This window comes from Bicyclus anynana, chromosome 27 (genome assembly GCF_947172395.1).
Source record: "Bicyclus anynana chromosome 27, ilBicAnyn1.1, whole genome shotgun sequence".
In the NCBI taxonomy this organism is placed as follows: Eukaryota; Metazoa; Arthropoda; class Insecta; order Lepidoptera; family Nymphalidae; genus Bicyclus; species Bicyclus anynana.
In genome coordinates, this window is record NC_069109.1 from 789151 (window position 1) to 811051 (window position 21901).

Sequence of the window (21901 nt, forward strand, 5' to 3'; positions counted from 1 at the left end):
ATAAATGAAATAAAAACCCAAGTTCTTGAGTTATAAAAGATGGCGCCCATAGAGCAACTATGACATGACAATTGACAGCAAACGTCAAATCGATTAATGCATTGAAAACGTCATCTATCCGCCATTATTACCCTTATTAATGTTGCATTTCTTTTGAGATAATGAATTTTCGAAAGAATCAAAGTAAATTCGTAGATTTGTATAATTAAAAATGGTTAAAAAAATATCTTCTTTTATTTCCGCTAGGGTACAATGACTGATCCTGGGCTCCATACAATTTTGGACCATCTCTCCTTTATGTTTTAAGTTATTTTTATAAAATAACAAAGATTCAAAAATAAGTTTCCACTTAAGGGGTCGTAAACCCCCTTAGCCCCTGTCTACCAGAGTTTTTCATGCAAAATGCTACCAATCCAGAGGGTTCTGTAGAGCGTCTCTGAGGGATATACTGTTGTCGCTGTAAAACTGATTGAACCAAGACCTGAAGGCTCTAATAGTTTTATCGTTTTTGGCGTAGGCGGGTGCACTGACGTAGCGCTTGTGGTTCCATATCGCCACGTCCCTTTCGAACTGTAAAAGAAAACGTTTATCATAATTTGGCTATTGAATAGACAAATCTCCCGCCAATAAAATACAAGATGGAGGGTGTAGTGTTTGTGTATATATACACCGGTAGTGGGAGAAAGCGGGCAGTCTGTCTCTGGCATCGAGAGAAAGCGGACGTGTGCTGCTGGCCATAGTGTATAATAGCGTAGTGGTGAGACGGTGACTTACTGCTATTACAGTAAGGACACTTACAGAGGACATTCTCAAAATTATAGTGCAAATATTGGACTATCTTAGTTTGATACTTGCAATTTTATTTTATTTAAATAAATCATTTTAACATTAAAATACAACCGATTTCAAAACCTAAAACGTACCCAATAAAGTAAAAAGCGAAAAATAACATAATATTATTACGTTCTACCTGCTGATCAGTAAGAACTTGTCATTCTGTTTGCACCAGTTTCGTATTTTGTCAATTGGATTCTCAGTCCTAACATCGTAATATCTAAATAAATAATAATTTGTAATGTAAATAGTGTCTGTCAGTACATTGTAGTGAGTCAATACATCGCAGTCTGTACCTGTTTCGCTTCGAGCCAGACCATCGCTGCCCCTAGCAGTGCGTTGTACCTGAGCGAGTACACTTGGTGCACCACCTCTTACAGCAAGGGCCCCAGAGGGGTCACGAACTGGAGCACCATCATGGGACCCAGTGGGGTCTTCGTGGTGTGGCAATGATTGTTATGTAGTCGGCAAGAACTTGTCATTCTGTTTGCACCAGTTTCGTATTTTGTCAATTTGATTCTCAGTCCTGACATCATAATATCTAAATAAATAATATTTCGTAACGTGAATAGTGTCTGTTACATCGTAGTGAGTCAATACATCGCAGTCAGTACCTGTTTCGCTTCGAGCCAGACCATCGCTGCCTCCAGCGGCGCGTTGTACCTGAGCGAGTACACTTGGTGCAAGTGCAAGCCTCTTGCAGCAAGGGCCCCAGAGGGGTCACGGACTGGAGCACCATCATGGGACCCTGAGGGGTCTTGGTGGTGTGACAATGTATGTTACGTAGTCAGTAAAAACTTGACATTCTGTTGTCAATTGGATTCTCAGTCCTAACATCGTAATATCTAAATAAATAATAATTCGTAATGTAAATAGTGTCTGTCAGTACATTTTAGTCAGTCAGCTGCTCAATTGCAAAATTTTGACATGCGATATTCCATGCATATTGTCCAAATAGATCGTGAAATTTGTCATTGATATTTTTCGTTTCGCGAAAACCAGTCGCAATGGACGTTAAATATATTATAATTTATTTTATAATTTATAGCAATTTGCTATAAATATTGATATTTTAGATGAAAATACTTGGAAATTAACGTTTTTCACCCTATTATTTAATAGGACGACCTCGTTTTGTAGCTTAATTTCATTGTTGTTAAATAGCCTAATTATCGATGGAGACGTCACTATACTATCGATAAATATTGAAGTACTAAAAATTGGTTTCGCGAAAGCATTTTGTAACTATGGGCTGCAACAAAATAAACTTCAAACTGACAAATAATTGTGACACAGAACATCGTAGTGAGTCAATCGTAGTACCTGTTTCGCTTCGAGCCAGACCATCGCTGCCCCGAGCGGAGCGTTGTACCCGGGCGAGTACACTCGGTGTACCACCTTCTGCAGCAAAGGCCCCAGTGGGGTCACCGACTGGAGCACCGTCATGGGCCCCAGGGAGGACATGAAACTTAATCTGACGTGGGCGGGACCGATCTGGAACATTTGAAACGCGTAATTAAAGTAGAAGCTTCTTCAAAAAGTCTTTCTTGTTTCTTTATTGTTAGCTATTGTCTAAGTATATTTTTTTATTTATTTTCTACAATAAAACAAAGGTCCATTAAACTTTTTATTCAGTAAGAACAATAAAGATTCTTACCGAATAAAGTAAGATTGAGATTTTTTTTAGAACGAATAATACTCATACTAGGTTTGTCATAATTCTTCTGACAATAGGTACATGACTTGCTGAGAAACGAAAAAGAAAGAGATTACAAATCCAATATGGCGGCCTCCCCAAGATGGCGAAATGGTTGTTTGAAATCCACCCCCACGATATGTCCAAGGGTTTGCTGTCAGGAATACGAAAAAAATAGCGTGTTTTTTAGTTTTTTAATTTTTTTTTTAATTTCTGGGTTTGAAAACAAAATGTAGGTACCTGATTGACTGTAATTTCTAGAGGGAACACGTCCATTTTGAGGATCAGGTACTTCTGCGATATTTTGATTTTGGCCACGTGGTCTTCGTCACCCTTCTGCCATTCGGCGCCCCAGATGTGGTGACCTGCCGGACAAAAAACTCAGTTTGACTATGTTAGCTATATTTGACTATTCGAGCAATATATCAATTAAAATCACGCGAGTCCCTTCGTCAAAAGCTTAAAGAAATAGGTATACTAACAGTAGCCTGTCAATATATATATAACAGTATAGTCTATGTAAGACAAAATATTAATTTGTACAAACGAAAAGGAGATTTAAACCCACGTCTTACTAGACTCGGTCATAAGTTAGTTATTTCTGCATATCGTCCCCAAAGAGTTAAAAAATCTTTTGTGGGTTTGGGTGTACTCTTCTATAACAAGATCCCCAAGACTTTGATGGACCTGCCAATGCATAGCTTTAAGCAATGTGTTAAAAACATTTACTTAGTCGAGGTTACTACAACATTGATGAGTTCCTCAATGATAAAGATGCTTGGAGGTCGTTGGATCAGCTTCCACCTTCACACAGAAAGTAAAAGTATAAGAAATTGTAATGTTGTCATCAATTGTATATTATAGTATTGTATGATTTTTTTAAAAGAGCAACTGTTGAGTTTCTTGCCGGTTTCTTCTCAGAACCTGCGTTCCGAACCGGTGGTAGAATCTTTACAAATAATCAACTGACGAGTCAAAAATGCTTGTAAACTGAGCCTACTTTTTTTTTATTGAGAAAGAATACATTAAAGAACTTAAGCTAATTTATCCTAACAACTATACAAGTCATGCCCACGTGGAATGGTGGCAAGAATACTGGCTGCATTTCCGCGCTGGACAGCCAGGCTTTTACGTAAAATGAGCCAGCCCTTCTGTCACCAGTCGAGGCAGCTAGCCGCGGTGAAATTATTCGGTAAAATTTTTTGGCACTGCGACTCCATGGCCCAAGGGTCTCCACGGCAAAAGGTACAAATTTGTAACTTTCAGTCAGAGAGGCATACTTGAGCCACTTACCGGTTTCAGCTTTTTCTGCTGCGGCTCCCGGTCTTGATTCTGTCTCCCTGATATGACACGGTGCTAATGAGTCGACGCATGTAGCGTCTACATACTAGTCTACTTGAAATGAATGAATTTTGAATTTTGTTTAGGGTTACCTATTAGACGATTGAGGAAGGGATACTTGACCCCCGCGTCAGAGAAGATGGATATATTGTGAACGGCGTTCAGATGCGCCACGTCGGCGCCGTTCTCTGGTATCTCCTGGAACAGCGAACAGGTTCATGAACAATCATCTAGTATCTACCTGATAATTGATAACGCTTTGCACACAATATTCCACTGTGTACAGTGAAGCAAGGGCAGAGAAGAATTTTGTACGGAAATCACACTAATATCATAAAAGCGAAAGTTTCTGTGTAAGTGTGTAAGTGTGTAAGTATGTTTGTTCCTCTTTTACTCTGCGGCTACTGAAGCGATTTGGCTGAAATTTGGAATGGAAATAGATTTCACTTTGGATTAACACATAGGCTACTTTTCATGCCGGAATAATCCGTGGTTCCTGAGGGATTTGTGAAAAGCTGGCGGGCTATATAATGATTTATTTGTTTTGCTATCCTCTGCAAAAAGCCGACGAACCCGTGCGACAACATCACCCAGGTCCGACAAAATAATAATAATAAAGCCTTTATTTCCAATAATATAAAAGTAATTGCAAAACATTGTACATTATAAATTTAGTATTCATTTTAAACATGTCAATTTCAATTTGTACATTATAAGTTATTGAAATTTTAAACATGTCAATGTTAATTTAAAATGTTAATAAATATTTTATGTCAGAAAAATTCTACGTCATTGTTAATATTATGTCAGTGCTTTATGTCAGTTAATTATTGGAACACCCATTTTTGGGCATAGGCCTCCTCCATCCTTCTCCATGTATCTACCTCTCTATTCGACAAAATAAAGTATCCCGAAATCTTAGCATCCTCAGGAGATGTTGACTCTACAACGTGCAATTGCAAAAAGTAATACTGTCTACGTACGTTTCACCCCGAAACCGGAGCATCCTCAGGAGATGTTGACTCTACAACGATGAAACGTACGTAGAGAGTATTTTGTTGGACCTGGGTGACGTCGCATGGGTTCGTCGACTTTTCGCGGGGGATAGCAAAATAGATAAATCATTATACAATCATGATAATCGATCCAACACGGCTGGGCTGCATTCGGGAAGCTCCGCGACATCTTTTCGTCCGAAATTCCTCAGTGCCTGAAGACAAAAGTCCTCGAACAGTGCGTGTTGCCAGTGATGACCTATGGTTCCGAGACTTGGTCGCTAACTATGGGCCTCATAAGAAGGCTAAGAGGCACACAGCGGGCGATGGAACGAGCTATGTTAGGAGTATCTCTGCGTGATCGAATCAGAAATGAGGAGATCCGCAGAAGAACCAAAGTCACCGACATAGCTCAACGAGTTGCGAAGCTGAAGTGGCAATGGGGCACATAGTTCGAAGTGCCGATGGACGTTGGGGTCCCAAAGTGCTGGAATGGCGACCCCGCACTAGTAAGCGCAGTGTTGGCCGACCCCCCACCAGGTGGACTGACGACATCAAGCGAGTCGCAGGGATTCGCTGGATGCAGGCGGCTCAGTATCGTGATGTTTGGAAGTCTCTACAAAAGGCCTATGTCCTGCAGTGGACGTCCATCGGCTGATATGATGATGATGATTGGATGATGATGATGATAATCTTGATGAACTTCCGCAAAGTAACACCTGCTTCCAATATTTAGAAGTGGCATGCGTCCGCTAGTTACCTGTATATGGGCATTGACCAGGAATTCATTGCGTCCTCTGTACCCCCAACTCTTGGCTGCCTCTGACTCTGGGACGGTCCACTGAGGGGGTAGCCCATCGACGTGGTACCACACCCACACTGATCCGTCCACCTCCATCGCGTGGTATGTCTTGATGGATATTCCTTTTGGAACTGCAATGTTATCATTATCGCTTTTACGATGTTTATTTAACTACCCGCTAATGATTGTTCTTGGTATTTCTTCTCTTTTGTTTGTTAATTATTTTTGTTCTTAAATATTGTATTATGTAATAATAACCAGTGCACAGTAAAACGAACTGTGGTTTGTGTTGCACTATGGTTAATTGGTTAGACTTAATTGAAATGTGTTTTTTGTTGAATAATAAATAATTAGCTTATGCAATCAAGGTTATACTTTGTTCCTAATGTTACCAATGCATACTGAGGTATTTCGGGCATATTATACGGCGTGGTGAGCTTGGAGAAATTAATAATAACAGGCATCACTGCGAATCAGAAATGAGGAGATACGCAGAAGAACCAAAGTCACACAGCTCAACGAGTTGCGAAGCTGAAGCAATGTGCGGGACACATAGTTCGAAGAGCCAATGGACGTTGGGGTCCCTAAGTGCTGGAATGGCGACCCCGCACTAGTAAGCGCAGTGTTGGCCGACCTCCCACCAGGTGGACTGACGACATCAAGTCGCAAACATTCGCTGGATGCAGGCGGGTCAGTATCGTGATGTTTGGAATATCCTACAAAAGGTCTATGTCCTGCAGTGGACGTCCATCCGCTGATATGATGATTATGATGATGATGAAGCCGTGACAGACAGACATACATACTTACGCATTTATAATATTAAGTATAGATTAAAAAACTGTCATCATCCCTATTACCTGACTCCATCCCTGGTATGCTGACGCAAGCGCCGTCGACCCCAAACCGCCACTGGTGGAAGGGGCACTCGATGCAGGTCCCGCAAACCGAACCCCCTACCCCCAAATTGGCCCCCAAGTGAGGACAGTAAGCGTCAACTATACGCGCCACCCCATCTTCACCTCTGTACACACAGAGGTTTAGACCTGGAAAAAATTCATTTATATCAAGAAGGCTCAGTTTTCAAGCACTTTTGAAACATCAGTTGAATATTAGTCTCTACGGATATGACCTCTGCCTCCGGTTCCGGAGGGTATGGGTTCGAATCCGGTCCGGGGCATGCACCTCCAACTTTTCACCTGTGTGCATTTTAAGAAATTAAATATCACGTGTCTCAAACACTGAAAACTGCATACCAGAGAATTATCTTAATTCTCTGCGTGTGTGAAGTCTGCCAATCCGCATTGGACCAGCGTGGTGGACTATTGGCCTAACCCCTCTCATTCTGAGAGGAGACTCGAGCTCAGCAGTGAGCCGAATATGAGTTGATAACGACGGTTCGGAGCAGGTTCTTCTGAGAAGAAACCAGCAAGAAACTCATCAGTTGCTCTTTCGAAAAAAATCATAGAATACATAAAAAAACATTTAATTCTTTCATTTTATTAAATCTGACAATAAATGACAACCATTTATAATTAACAGAAACGCAAAATTATTAATTAAATTTATAAATAATACTGGCTGTTTTTGGTGCATTTGCCTGCATTTGCGAAGCGTATCAAAATGTCATCATATGGAAAACAGGCAAAGATCATTCATTTTCAGAAAGTGTGTTCAAAGTGTGTCTCCTCGCAAATGTGTAATAAAACGTCGTATGACATACGTGCGCTTTGATAATTACAGCCTCTGCTTCCTTACTATAGCTCTCGCCTACGGCTCGAGCTGCAATATCGCCTCGGCTGTAATTTTCAACTTACTGCACTTATATCATAATATACTATTACTGCTAGAAAGTCACGTTAATTGTGAATGTCATAGGCTATATCCCCGTACATCACGGGAACGGGAACTACGCGAGTGACACTGCGTGGCGCCTGCTGTAGCTTGTAATAAAATAAGTTTTTCTTTCTTTACAAGTTAGCCCTTGACTACAATCTCACCTAATGGTAAGTAATGATGCAATTTAAGATGGAAGCGGGCTAACTTGTTAGGAGGAGAATGACAATCCACACCCCTTTCGGTTTCTACACGACATCGTACCGGAATGTTAAATCGCTTGGCGGTACGTTTTTGCCGTAGGGTGGTAACTAGCCACGGCCGAAGCCAAACCAGCCAGAAATGGTCCAATTAAGAAAACCTCAATCGACCCAGCCGGGGATCGAACCCAGGACCTCCGTCTTGTAAATCCACCACGCATACCACTGCGCCACGGAGGCCGTCAACTTACCCAAGGCATCTACAGATATAACACCTCCCACAGCGAGGTCCCGACTCTCCACCAGGGAGAACCAGCCATTGGGATAAGGAGGGGGGAGCTTATTGCCAAACTTCCTCTTGTTCTGCGCACTGATGATGTGCAGGGAGCGGTCCTTCTTCGGGAGGTGGTTGTAGCCCGTATCTGATAGCTCCTGGAATAAATCAAAAATCAAAAATTTAAATAATTTTTTTTCGAGAAAGAATAGTTTGGGCTGGTACATTAAGCCTCCGTGGCGCAGTGATATGCTCAGTGGACTTACAAGTCGGAGGTCCTGGGTTCGATCCCCGGCTGGACCGATTGAGGTTTTCTTAATTTCCCAGGTCTGGCTGGTTTGGCTTCGACCGTGGCTAGTTACCACCCTACAAACAAAGACGTACCGCCAAGCGATTTAGCATTCTGGTACGATGTCGTATAGAAACTGAAAGGAGTCTGGATTGTCTTCCTACTCCTAACAAGTTAGCCCGATTCCATGTTAGATTGCATCATCACTTACCATCAGGTGAGATTGTAATCAAGTGCAAACTTGTAGAGAATGAAAAAAAAAGTTTCATTATTATCAACCCAAATTCGGCTTACTGCTGAGCTCGAGTCGCCTCTCAGAATGAGAGGGGTTAGGCCAATAGTCCACCATGCTGGCCCAATGCGGATTGGCAGACTTCACACACGCAGAGAATTAAGAAAATTCTCTGGTATGCAGGTTTCCTCACGATGTTTTTCCTTCACCGTTTGAGACACGTGATATTTAATTTCTTAAATATATATAGATTGATACTAATATGAATAAATATATATTGTAGTCATTATGGCAGAGATTCTGGATGACCTTAGCACCATGCTCAGCAGAGTTTCTCAACGTGTAGGCCTAAAAATGTACATGAACAAGACGAAGATCATGACTAATACTCATGTACCGCTCCACCCAGTTATTGTTGAGGACTCTGCGCTTGAAATTGTAGACGAATATTTATACCTAGGACACACAGTAAAGTTCGTCCAGGTAGGTCCAATTTCGAGAAAGAGGTGAATCGCCGAATCCAGCTCGGCTGGGCAGCATTCAGGAAACTCCGCGACATCTTTTCGTCCGAAATTCCTCAGTGCTTGAAGACGAAAGTCTTCGAACAGTGCGTGTTGCCAGTGATGACCTACGGATCTGAGAGTTGGTCACTGACTATGAGCCTTATTAGAAGGCTCAAAGTCACTGAGCTATGCTTGGAGTTTCTCTGCGTGATCGAATCAGGAATGAGGAGATCCGCAGACGAACCAAAGTCACTGACATAGCTCAGCGAGTCGCAAAGCTGAAATGGCAATGGGCAGCACATAGTTCGAAGAGCCGATGGACGTTGGGGTCCCAAGGTGCTGGAATGGCGACCCCGCACCGGAAAGCGTGTTGGGCGACCCCCCACTAGGTGGAGCGAGGATATCAAGCGGGTTGTAGGGAGCCGCTGGATGCTGGCGGCTCGAGAGAGTTATGCTTGGAGGTTCATGCAAGAGGCCTATGTCCAGCAGAGGACGTCTATTGGCTGATAAGGTAAGGTAAGAAGGTAATATAACAAAACTCACCTTTCTATATAACACTGGATTCCAATATGACTTGTACAACACGTATAACAATACAAATATAAATGCAACAACTAGAATAACTTTATAACAACTACTGACGAATGTTACAAAGGCTTTAATTATATTAATTATAAAACTTGTGATCAACAATACGTCGAAGTTTGCTTTGACATCGTGACAGTGTTGATCGATTTTGAAATTGATTTCAGACGCCATTTTGGATTTCGTTTCTTACGAATCTGAAACAAAAACAATACATTCAAATAAACATTCTTACAGCTTAACATAGAACGTTTTACCTCGGAAGTTGGTTAAAAATATAATATTTTGTATGCTTTTGTTTATATTTTAAATTTAATTCACAAATTCCTGCGGGAACCATGGATTTTTTCGGGATTAACTATACCTACCTACTATTTTGCTCAATAACCTACTTTATCTTTCAATGTAAGTTTCAACAAATCAGTACTTTTCAAGAGATTAGCTCTGACAAATAGACCGACAGACGGTAATTTAAAAAAGTTTATTATCGCGTAAATACTTTATGTGCCTACCTTTTTTTTATTCTTTACAAGTTAGCCCTTGACTACAATCTCACCTGATGGTAAGTGATGATGCAATCTAAGATGGAAGCGAGCTAACTTGTTAGGAGAAGATGAAAATCCACACCCCTTTCGGTTTCTAAAAAACCTATAGGTACCTATTTAAAAAAAGTTATTTTGAAATCATCATTTCATCCGTGTAGATCCAGCTAATTATATTACTCACTAATAACGCAGCTTTTTATTGATGAAAGAATTTTTAAAATCAATTGTGCAATTTTTGAGTTATATCGTCACAAACAAAACATCAAATATTACCTATTTGTATAGTAAAAGTATGGGAGTAGTAGCCCCGCAGTTTTCATTACGTAGTTCCTGTTACCGTGAGAATGCGAAGATAAAATATAGCTTATGACACTCACAAATAAAGTAGCTTTCAGCTGGTAAAGGAATTTTCAAAATCGGTTAACTAGATCCAGAGATAATGTAATACCGCGAACCTCCTTTGATTATTTAAATATCAAAGATCAAATCTTACCTATTTGTATAGTTTAGAAAAGTACGGGAGTAGCCCGCAGTTTTACTTGCGTAGTTCCCGTTCCCGTGAGAATGCGAGGATAAAATATAGCTTATGTCACTCACAAATAACGTAGCTTTCTGCTGGTGAAAGAATTTTCAAAATCGGTTAACTAGATCCAGAGATAATGTAATACCGCGAACCTCCTTTGATTATTTAAATATCAAAGATCAAATCTTACCTATTTGTATAGTTTAGAAAAGTATGGGAGTAGCCCCGCAGTTTTACTTACGTAGTTCCCGTTCCCGTGAGAATACGAGGATAAAATATAGCTTTAGACACTCACAAATAACGTAGCTATCTGCTGGTGAAAGAATTTTCAAAATCGGTTAACTAGATCCAGAGATAATGTAATACCGCGAACCTCCTTTGATTATTTAAATATCAAAGATCAAATCTTACCTATTTGTATAGTTAAAAAAATTATGGGAGTAGCCCCGCAGTTTTACTTGCGCAGTTCCCGTTCCCGTGAGAATGCGAAGATAAAATATAGCTTATGACACTCACAAATAAAGTAGCTTTCAGCTGGTGAAGGAATTTTCAAAATCGGTTAACTAGATCCAGAGATAATGTAATACCGCGAACCTTTTTATGATATTAGTTTATATAACACGTGTTAACATGATGGTTGGTATAATTAGGTCACCTAGGTAATAAAAACCCGGAAACCTAATGTAACATGATAGCTTGACTAACAGCAAATATTGTAAAACTCAGCATTCGTGGAAATTATGAGTTATTTCCAAGAAATATTGTAGGTATTATAACAGTGTGGGGGTTTCCAATTGTATGTACTTTTGCGAGAGTCTGCAATAGCAAGACTTATTATTTTTTTTTTAATTCTTTATTCTTTATAAGCCCTTGACTGCAATCTCACTTTATGGTAAGTGATGCAGTCTAAGATGGAAGCGGGCTAACTTGTTAGGAGGATGATAATCCACACCCCTCCCGGTTTCTAGACGACATCGTACCGGAACGGACATCACCCTGTAGAGTATGTCGTAATATTTACGGGACACTCTGTAATAAGTATTCACGGGGCACCCTGTAATAAGTATTTACGGGACACCCTGTAGTAATTAAGAATATCTGTAGAATACATAAGTACAGAGCCGTGATCGCCCAGTGTTACCAAACCATACTCGACTCATTGTTGAGCGCGAGTCTTATCTCAGAATGAGAGGGGTTATGCTAATAGTCCACCACGCTGGCCCAATGCGGATTGGCAGACTTAACACACGCAGAGAATTGAGAAAATTCTCTGGTATGCCGGTTTCCTCACGATGTGTTCCTTCACCGTTTGAGACACGTGATATTTAATTTCATAAAATGCACACAACTGTTGGAGGTGCATTCCTCGGACAGGATTCGAAGCTATACCCTCCGAAATCGGAGGCAGAGATCATATCCACTGGGCTATCACGGCTCTCTACACATAAGGCTATATACAATGCAATATATGTTAGCCATAAATGTTACTAAAATCAATATTACTTAAAACCGTAAAACTCGGCTAATATATTATAATGCGATATTTTAATAGGCCTTAATGGCAAATATTGAACATTCTTCTTAATTATAAAAATATTTCATAACCTGACTCAGGATTCGAACCCACGACATTTTGTTGCGAAGCTACATACGGTAACCACTGGACCAACGAGGAACTTGTTGGTATAAATCAAGTCAGAAAGGAGTTTATCAGGGAGAACCTTTGGAGCCACTGTTATAAATCATTCATAAACCATACCCGACTCACTGTTGAGGGCGAGTCTTATCCAAGAATGAGAGGGGTTACGCTAATAGTCCACCACGCTGGCCCAATGCAGACACAGACGTAGAGAATTAAGAAAATTCACATTTATGCAGTTCTGTCTATTATAATGTAAATTAAAATTAAATTGTAAATTAGAGTATGTCGTAAAATTTACGGGACTTGCTGTATAAGTATTTATATAACATCAGCTATCTTAAAACCTAAAACACAGGTCTATACGCTTACTTTGGGGCTCAGTACTGATACAAACTCCGGTTTCTCAAGTTTCTTTTTTCTTTTCTTTCATTCTTTTTTCTCTAGCAGACCCGGTCAAGCTTCGCTTTGACTTATGTGCACTTCTTCCCTATCCCTACCCTACACTAACTTACTTCTACCCATATCCTACCCCTACTCTACCCCTGCCCTACCCCTACCCTACCCCTACCCTACCCCTACCCTACCCCTACCATGATTTTATACCTATGTTAATTATTTCTTTTGGAATAATCATAGGCATTCGTTAACCTGTACAATAAATCTTAGAAATTGTTTTCGGAAATATAAACTTTAATTTACACAAAATAAATTTGTGAACGCACACGTAAATTTTAATAATTTTTCAGTATTTCTGAACGCACGTACAAATGTCAATCATACAGTATTTGACAGGATGGACAACAAATGTATAACAAATGTATAACGGGTCGCTTGGCGGTACGTCTTTGCCGGTAGGGTGGTAACTAGCCACGGCCGAAGCCTCCCACCAGCCAGACCTGGACTAATTAAGAAAATCTTAATCTGCCCAGCCGGGGATCGAACCCAGGACCTCCGTTTTCTTTCATAATTATTTACTCGTCGAGTTTTCATTGTTTTTAAAATGTATTCTGCTATTCTTGGCGAAGACAAGTCCAACGAATCAAAAACCATAAATATCGGTCCAGCAAATCTCAAGTTATAAGTGTTGTAACAAACCCAACTTTCTTTTATATATTTATATATATAGATATTACATATATTACCTAAATATCTTTTTTTTTTACAAGTTAGGCCTTGACTACAATCTCACCTGATGGTAAGTGATGATGCAATCTAAGATGGATCGTGCTAACTTGTTAGGAGGAGGATGAAAATCCACACCCCTTTCGGTTTCTACACGGCATCGTACCGGAACGCTAAATCGCGTGGCGGTACGTCTTTGCCGGTAGGGTGGTAACTAGCCACGGCCGAAGCCTCCCACCAGCCAGACCTGGAAAAATTAAGAAAATCTCAATCTGCCCAGCTGGGGATCGAACCCAGGACCTCCGTCTTGTGAATCCACCGCGCATACCACTGCGCCACGGAGGCCGTCAAAATCTATCTATCTATATATACATAGCTATCACGGCTCTACCCTGTTATATATTCGTATATCAATCTGATAGTCCCATCTCATGTATGATTCAAACGAATATAGAATCATGTAGATTTACCGGAATACGCAATTTGGTTTTTGCGTCAAGCCTGACGAATTTTAAAACGGCAAAAAAGTAACAAAAAATACTTTTTTAATATTTAAACGATGGTAAGTATAATAGGGATGATGACAGTTTTTTAAATTGTATATAAATTAAGAGTATGCTAATAGTAAAGCAATTTTGTAAAAGTAACAGGGTATCTGCGATCATTACTTTCGGAGCTACAGGGATTTAAAGGGTCAGATTTGCGACGCTGCCGCGGATCCCTGAAAAACGTCCCATACCAAATGGTACGAATTTATGACGTCGTAGATACATAATGATCGTTAGATTTGTATGAGCTTTCAAACAAAATTACTAATATCTTTGTTATTTCTGCGTTTATGTTTAGGTATAGTTCATATATTAAAAAATGTCACATTTAATCTAAGGAAGCTAAAACTGTATGAATTTTCATGTAATTACGATAAAAGATTTTTAGTATAATTATAAATAAATAACAATTTTATTATAATTATAAATATCCAGTCAAGCTTTGCTTATTATGTATAAATTAGTTAACATTGACCCTATGTACCCGAATGTATCATAAAAATCAATATATTCAAACCTAGACATCATCCCCATTGTTTTCTTATTCTTTACTAAAAAAGCCATACTCTAAGAGTACTGTTTACCAACAAAAAATAAAAAACATATGTAGTATAAATCGCTAGTATTACCTAATAATAATTATAATTAACTTGTTCTTAAATTAATGAGAAAAAATTGATTAATAAGCTTAAAACAATTAAATATCTATACTTATAATAAATCTGTAGATAGGTAAATTCTGTACATAAAATATATTTCCAAAATAACTATCAGGGGTTGATCAGTGATCGATACTGATGCTAAAAATGCAATCAGTAAAATTTTCGTCTATCTGTATGTTCGTTATAGAAACAAATACTCTACGGATTTTAACGAAACTTGGTACAATTATTCTTCATACTCCTGGACAGGTTATAGTATACTTTTCATCACGCTACGATCTATAGGAGCAGAGCAGTGAAGGGAAATGTTGGGAAAACGGGAGAAGTTACTCCATTTTTACAGCGATACTTACTATGAGTACTGCAAGGGATGGATTAAAGAGGTCTAAGGGCGGACGAAGTCGCGGGCGTCCGCTAGTAGTTAATACATTTTGTATAATCTATACTAATATAATAAAGCTGAAGAGTTTGTTTGTTTGTTTGATTGAACGCGCTAATCTCAGGAACTACTGGTCCGATTTAAAAAAATCTTTCTGTGTTAGATAGCCCATTTATCGAGGAAGGCTATAGGCTATATATTATCCCCATATTCCTGCGGGAACGGGAACCACGTGGGTAAAACCGCGCGGCGTCAGCTAGTCTAATATATAAAATTCTCGTGTCGCGGTGTTCGAACTTGAACTCCTCCGAAACGGCTCGACCGATTTTGATGAAATTTTTTGTGCATATTCAGTAGGTCTGAGAATCGGCCAACATCTATTTTTCAAACCCCTAAATCCTAGGATAGGGTAGTGGTAGGGTAGGGGTATGGTATAGGGATAGGGTAGGGGTAGGGTAGCGGTAGAGTAGCGGTAGGGTAGCGGTAGGGTAGGGGTAGGGTAGGGGTAGGGTAGGGGTAGGGTAGGGGTAGGGTAGGGTAGTGGTAGGGTAGGTTTATGGTATAGGGATAGGGTAGGGGTAGGGTAGTGGTAGGGTAGTTGTAGGGTAGGGTAGGGGTAGAGTAGAGGTAGGGTAGGGGTAGGGTAGGGGTAGGGGTAGGAGTATGGTAGTGTAAGGTAGGGATAAGGAAGAAGTGCAAATAAATAAATTAATAAGTCAAAGCGAAGCTTGAGCGAGTCCGCTAGTTGGTTTATAAAACTTCAATACAAATTTAAAATAAATACGTTCTGAAATGACATGCGTTTTCTACCCTCATTTCTAATTTGTTTGTTGGTAAACAGTACGTGTCAAGTATGGCTTTAGTATAGTTACGTTGGATAGGTCCTTGAAAGTTATTAGGGGTCTTTTTAACCAACATATTTCGATTAAATAGCAGACACCCGCGACTTCGTCTGCATGGAAATCAATGTAAACTTTCAAGCCCTATTTCACCACTTTAGTTTCACGAATTTTTGAATTCCATTATATTTCGTATTTTTTTCATGATTTATGAACAAATTTTTAAAATTGTAACTCTAAAAATGAAAGACTTTCCATACAAACTTTCAACCCCTATTTCACCCCCTTCTTATTTTATTTCCGCAATAAAAAGTATCCTATAATCTTCTCCGTATTATAGTCTTAAACTCTGCCAAGATTCATTTGAATTAATTCAGTAGTTTTAGCGTGATACCCGAATAACAAAAAAACACATACAGACAGACAGACAGACAGACAAAAAAATATATATTTTTAGCTTCAGTATCGATCATATAATGCCCGCCGACCAAAATTTTCAAAATATCTTCAATGTACAGAATGTAAAAAATGTACTTGTTACAGTTTTATTATAAGTTCTAGATGGCGCTAGTAGTCCTTTATTCCAAGGTAACGTTTGTTGTTACAAATCTTGTATAATAATATTGTATCTTTTTTTAACGTAGAGTTTAATGTTTTCATAATTTCGTGGGAACTGTAGACTTGAGTCGTCATTAACAACACATATTCAGTTCACTGTTGAGCATGAGTCTCCTCTCAGAATAAGAGGAGTTAGGCCTTAATCCACCACGCTGGCCCAATGCGGATTGGCAGACTTCACACACGTAGAGAATTGATTATCAAGTATGCAGGTTTCCTCACGATGTTTTTCCTTCATTGTTTGAGACACGTGATATTTGATTAGGTACTTAAAAGGCAAATAACTGAAAAGTTATAGGTGCATGCCCCGGACTGGATTCGAACCTATGCCCTCCGTATTTAAGACAGAGGTCATATATTCAGTGGGCTATACATGTCACATAACATAAATAAACAGGGATGATGACAGATTTTTTAATTGTATTAAGAGTATACTAATAGTAAAGCAATTTTGTAAAAGTAACAGGGTATCTGCGATCGTTACTTTCGGAGCTACAGGGATTCAAAGGGTCAGATTTGCGGCGCTGCTGCGGATACCTGAAGAACGCCCCATACAAAATGGTACGAATTTATGACGTCGTAGATACATAATGATCGTTAGATTTGTATGGGCTTTCAAAAAAGTATTTTCTTTTATTTTCGGCAGATTACAATGACTGATTCTGGGCTCCATACAATTTTGGACCATCTCCTTTGGTATGTTATACGAAGAAAATTAAAAAAAAAAAATTTTGGGGTTTTAATCATCTATCCCATGGTATGCGGTATCGTTATCGGTATTTTTGTGCATTACAGAAGGTAATTAAGTGCTAAATTAGTCTACAGAACCCTACGCTGCGCGTGGCACGACATGCATTTGCCGATTTTCATATCTATACTAATAGGTATTATAATGCGAAAGTAAGTGTGTCTTAAAATGGTACAATTTAATGACGTCATAGGTCATAATGATCGTTACATTTGTATGGGCTTTCAAAGAAAATGACTAATATCTTTGTTATTTGTGCGTTTATGTTAATAGTTCATGTATTGAAAAATGTCACATAATCTTATTTATTTTGCAAATATCCAGACAATCTTTGCTTTTTATGTATAAATTAGTTAACATTGACCTTATTTACCCGAATGTATCATAAAAATCAATATATTCAAACCTAGTCATCATCCCCATTCCGGACCCTTACGTAAAACAGCCCAAAACCTGACAGATTACAAAGCAGAAGTAAATATACTTACCCAAACAAGCAATGCACTTAAAACTTGAAAATTTGACAAACAAGGACCTCACACCTCAACAGACCGGAGACCACTGACCGTCGAGTGCACACCGCGTCGTTTTGTTATGATAACGTGATATTTAATTCATTGGATAGCGAAATCTCGTGCATACATCAAGGACTACACGAGCGATTTGTCGTGCGACAGAAAGTCGCAATGTGCGACAAAAATGTCGAGGTTTCGTTGTGGCGTTAATATGATTTTAGGGCATTTATAGTAATAAGGTTACGGATTTTATAAAGGATAGAGTTAACATTAGTGGTAGAATAAGTATTAAAGGAGAATGCCCACCAAGAATGAACCAAGTACTAGCCGACTTTATGACGAAGGAGGTTTTATTCGTAAATAGAATCATCCTATGTAAGGCCCTGATAGTTTGATAAAAATAAAAACTTGAAATTGGAATGAACCATAGAATTATAATTGTACCGAATCGTAAATCTATGGAATGAACTGTAACGTTTTTGTCTGTGGAATGCGTTAATTTTTTTATTTGATTTTTATTGAGTTGCGAGTTGAAAGAGCGAGATTTGAAGACATGGCTGTACGGTGTAATACCTTTGCCTTTTTCTCATGTGAAAGAAAAATAAAATTAAAAAGCGAGAATTTAAAAAACAATTGGCGTGATTAATACGCACTTGATTTTTTAAGAAATTCATTGTAAGTTTGTGACCGTAACTTACATATTTTGCAACATTAATTGTTATTGTTGTCTTCATATGAAATTTTCAATCTGTTACCAACACAGTCTTTACTTATGTATTTACTTAATTTACCTAAATACTAATTAACCCACCTACGTAAAATTTTATAAGCGGAGAAGAGAACAACGAATGGATTTACTTACGAAAGAAGTTTTTTTATGCTATTATCTCCCACGTTTACCTCACATAGTAATTATTCATCTTCACAGCAGTGGGAAATTATGTTACCGGGTAAAATCATCTACCTTATCATCTAAAATTGTAGACTTTTGTACGTCTAACTTGTTAGAAGGAGGATGAAAATCCACACGCCTCTTGGTTTCTATATGACAAAGGACGAAAATTGGTGGTACGTCTTTGTCGGTAGGGTGGTAGCCACGGCCGAAGCCTCCCACCAGTCAATAACAATGATAACAAGTTTGAAACTATAATAACGGCTAAGTCTACATAGACTCACTGAGCTATAAAAATTCTTATTACACAGACATAAGACAAAAACTATCGAAAAACAAAATGTCCATAATGTGGTCATTGCCTAAAAGGATAAAATTTAAACTTTCCTAAATTATAAAGATTTGTTCCTTTCTATGTTTTTTATGGTTTTCCTAAACGATAGGCCAGTTTTTATAAGTATTTTATTTAGATTGAATACATTTTAATAACGTTTAACTTGATAGGTATTCGCATTTGGGTTTCATTGGCTTAACTACGCTGCTTGTAAATACTCAAAAGTTAGTTAGTGCGAGCCATATTATTATTATATTAACGACAAAAAAAATATGTATGTTAAAAAAAATATATATATTTAAAACCCCCGAAATATCTGTTTTATTCTGTTTTAGATTTTTTGTTATGGCGTTCGTATGTGAAACTATCTTACGGTTCTAAGATACATCTTGAGCCTTCATTCGCACGAGAGGTTTTTTAACGGACGTTAATAAAGCGTTCAAATAAAGTATGAAGGCATCGATCTCCTATTAAAAAGTGGATGCACAATCAGCGAACAAAAAACGTCTCAACTCAATGAGTGCCAAACACAACTTCTTGGCACTCAATTTAAGTAGTCGCATTTGCAAATTCAACCTTAAACTCAATCCTTAAGGTTGAATTTGCTCTGAATTTGGGATTATAATGAATATTGGACTACATTTAAAGGCCTTTAGGTAATAATTTTCTTTACCAATAATAAAAACTGACAAAGCAAAATTGGCCAGTTTTTAAGTGAAATTTTCTACGTGATTGTGCGTCCTTTTACTATAAGAGGTCAATGTACTAAGATCTATTTCCAACGTCCAAAATTGAAAATGCAACACTGCTCGAAAAAAGCGTAGTGTTTTAAAAACGCTGTCATGTGAACATACTCTCAGGTATACTTGGGAATGCAGTTGTTTGTCAGTTTGAACGTTTTTTTTAACGTCCGTCAAAAGAACGCTCGTGCGAATGAGGGCTTAGTAACACGGTCCCGTTTCACACGGAACCCTAAAAATCTGTAAATTAAATGGTTATCTATCTAGAATAAAACCATTTTTTTTTTTATAATTTGGCATTATATTATATATTCTAAACTAATATTATAATTTTGTTTATAACACATTTGCTCGTAAAGTATCTGTTATTTCAAATTTTAATATTGTAATGTATCTCATTACGCACATGTGCCGTAATGTAAAGTAAAATGCACATGTGCTGTAATGTAATATGAAACGTTTATCATCCGTCTAAAAACGAACGGTACTTTTTTAAACCTTAGCAAAAAGTTTTTATGTCAGAACAGGCTCAACATCTTATGAATAAAATTAACTTTGTGAGAAAAATCCTACTAATATTATAAACGCGAAAGTTTGTATGGATGTTTGGATGTTTGTTACTCTTTAACGCCGCTACTACTGAAGCGATTTGGCTGAAATTTGGAATGGAAATAGATTTTACTCTGGATTAACACATAGGCTACCTACTTTTTATCCCGAAAAAATCCATGGTTTCCCGAGATTTGCGAAAATTTGCGAAAATACGATTTTGATAATATGAATGTTTGTTACTCTTTCACGCCTCAACTACCTACTGACCCGAATTAGCTGAAATTTGGTATTGAGCTAATTGATATATTATAGCCTGGATTAACGCATAGGCTACTTTTTATCCCGGAAAAATCCCGAGGGATTTGTTAAAAACTAAATTACACGCGGACGAAGTCGCGGGCGTCTGCTAGTACCTATAATAAATAAACATTTAATTCTTTCATTTTAATAAATGACAATAAATGACAACCATTTATCTGTAACAGAAACACAAACATATTAATTTACTTTACGAGTAATATTGGCGGTTTTTGGACCTAAAAAAAACGCTGGTGCTTGCACTTTACTATCTGTGTAAAAATGACGAGCGTGTCAAAATGTCATCTTATGGAAAACAGGCAAAAATGCAAATTCATTTTCAAAGTGTGTTTCCTCGCAAATGTGTTATAAAACGTCGATTAGGGATGATGACAGTTTTTTTAATAGTATATGAATTAAGAGTACACTAATAGTAAAGCAATTTTGTAAAAGTAACAGGGTATGTGCGATCATTACTTTCGGAGCTACAGGGACTTAAAGGGTCCGATTTGCGGCGCTGCCGCGGATCCCTGAAAAACGCCTCATACAAAATGGTACGAACTTATGACGTCGTAGGCAATTAATGATCGTTATATTTGTATGGGCGTTTAAACAAAATTACTAATATCTTTGTTATTTCTGCGTTTATGTTTATAGTTCATTTATTAAAAAATGTCACATTTAATGTAAGGAAGCTAAAACTGTATGAATATTCATCTAATTACGATAAAATATTTTTAGTACATTTTAAAATTTCATGATCTTATTTATTTTGCAAATATCCAGTCAATCTTTGCTTTTTATGTATAAATTACTTAAAATTGACCTTATTTACCCGAATGTATCATAAAAATCAATATATTCCAACCTAGTCATCATCCCCATTACAGCCTCTGCTTCCTTACTATCTCGCCTTCGGCTCGAGCTGCAATATCGCATTGGCTGTAATTTTCAACTTACTGTACTATAGTTTGTTTGTTTGTTTATTTTATTCAAAAACGACTTGACCGATTTTAAAAATTCTTTCACCTAGAGTGTATGCAGTTCATTGTTTTTTTTTTAATTATACAAAAAGTTTGAGTCAAACGTCTGAAAATCGTTCCTACGAGTAATAAAAGGGGAGCCAGGGATGCTAAATTTGGAGTTAAAAATATAATATAATATAGCCTATAGCCTTCCTCGATAAATGGGCTACCTAACACAGAAAGAATTTTTCAAATCGGACCAGTAGTTCCTGAGATTAGCGCGTTCAATCAATCAAACAAACAAACTCTTCAGATTTATAATATTAGTGTAAATACTCATATGTTACGTGTCTACAAAATCACCTCAAAAAGTGATCCGATTTTAGTGACTCC

At 38.1% G+C, this 21901-nt stretch overlaps 1 protein-coding gene across 2 annotated transcripts; it reads right to left on the bottom strand.

Moving 5' to 3' along the window:
• Positions 1 to 390: 390 nt before the first annotated feature.
• Positions 391 to 17772, bottom strand: LOC112048798 (cholesterol 7-desaturase nvd). 2 transcript variants are annotated; one of them, XM_052890297.1, is made up of 10 exons: positions 17702 to 17772; positions 13487 to 13666; positions 9546 to 9784; positions 7956 to 8136; positions 6529 to 6714; positions 5627 to 5799; positions 3964 to 4069; positions 2771 to 2895; positions 2158 to 2328; positions 391 to 570 (listed from the first exon to the last, which is right to left on the bottom strand). In XM_052890297.1, exons 3-10 carry the CDS (start codon positions 9759 to 9761, stop codon positions 406 to 408), a joined length of 1323 nt encoding a protein of 440 aa, XP_052746257.1. In that variant the 5' UTR covers positions 9762 to 9784; positions 13487 to 13666; positions 17702 to 17772; the 3' UTR covers positions 391 to 405. The 2 variants fall into 2 exon arrangements, with proteins under 2 accessions (XP_052746257.1, XP_052746256.1); XM_052890296.1 differs by lacking the exon at positions 13487 to 13666 and having other exon boundaries at positions 17702 to 17770.
• Positions 17773 to 21901: the final 4129 nt, after the last annotated feature.

Coding starts and splice junctions, on each gene's coding strand:
- LOC112048798 (XM_052890297.1), bottom strand. CDS start 9,761: ATGGCGTCTGAAATCAATTTCAAAATCGATCAACACTGTCACGATGTC. Junction 8,137..9,545: donor ATCCAGTGTTATATAGAAAG/GTGAGTTTTGTT, acceptor GATTTATTCCAG/GAGCTATCAGATACGGGCTA. Junction 5,800..6,528: donor CATACCAGGGATGGAGTCAG/GTAATAGGGATG, acceptor ATAACATTGCAG/TTCCAAAAGGAATATCCATC.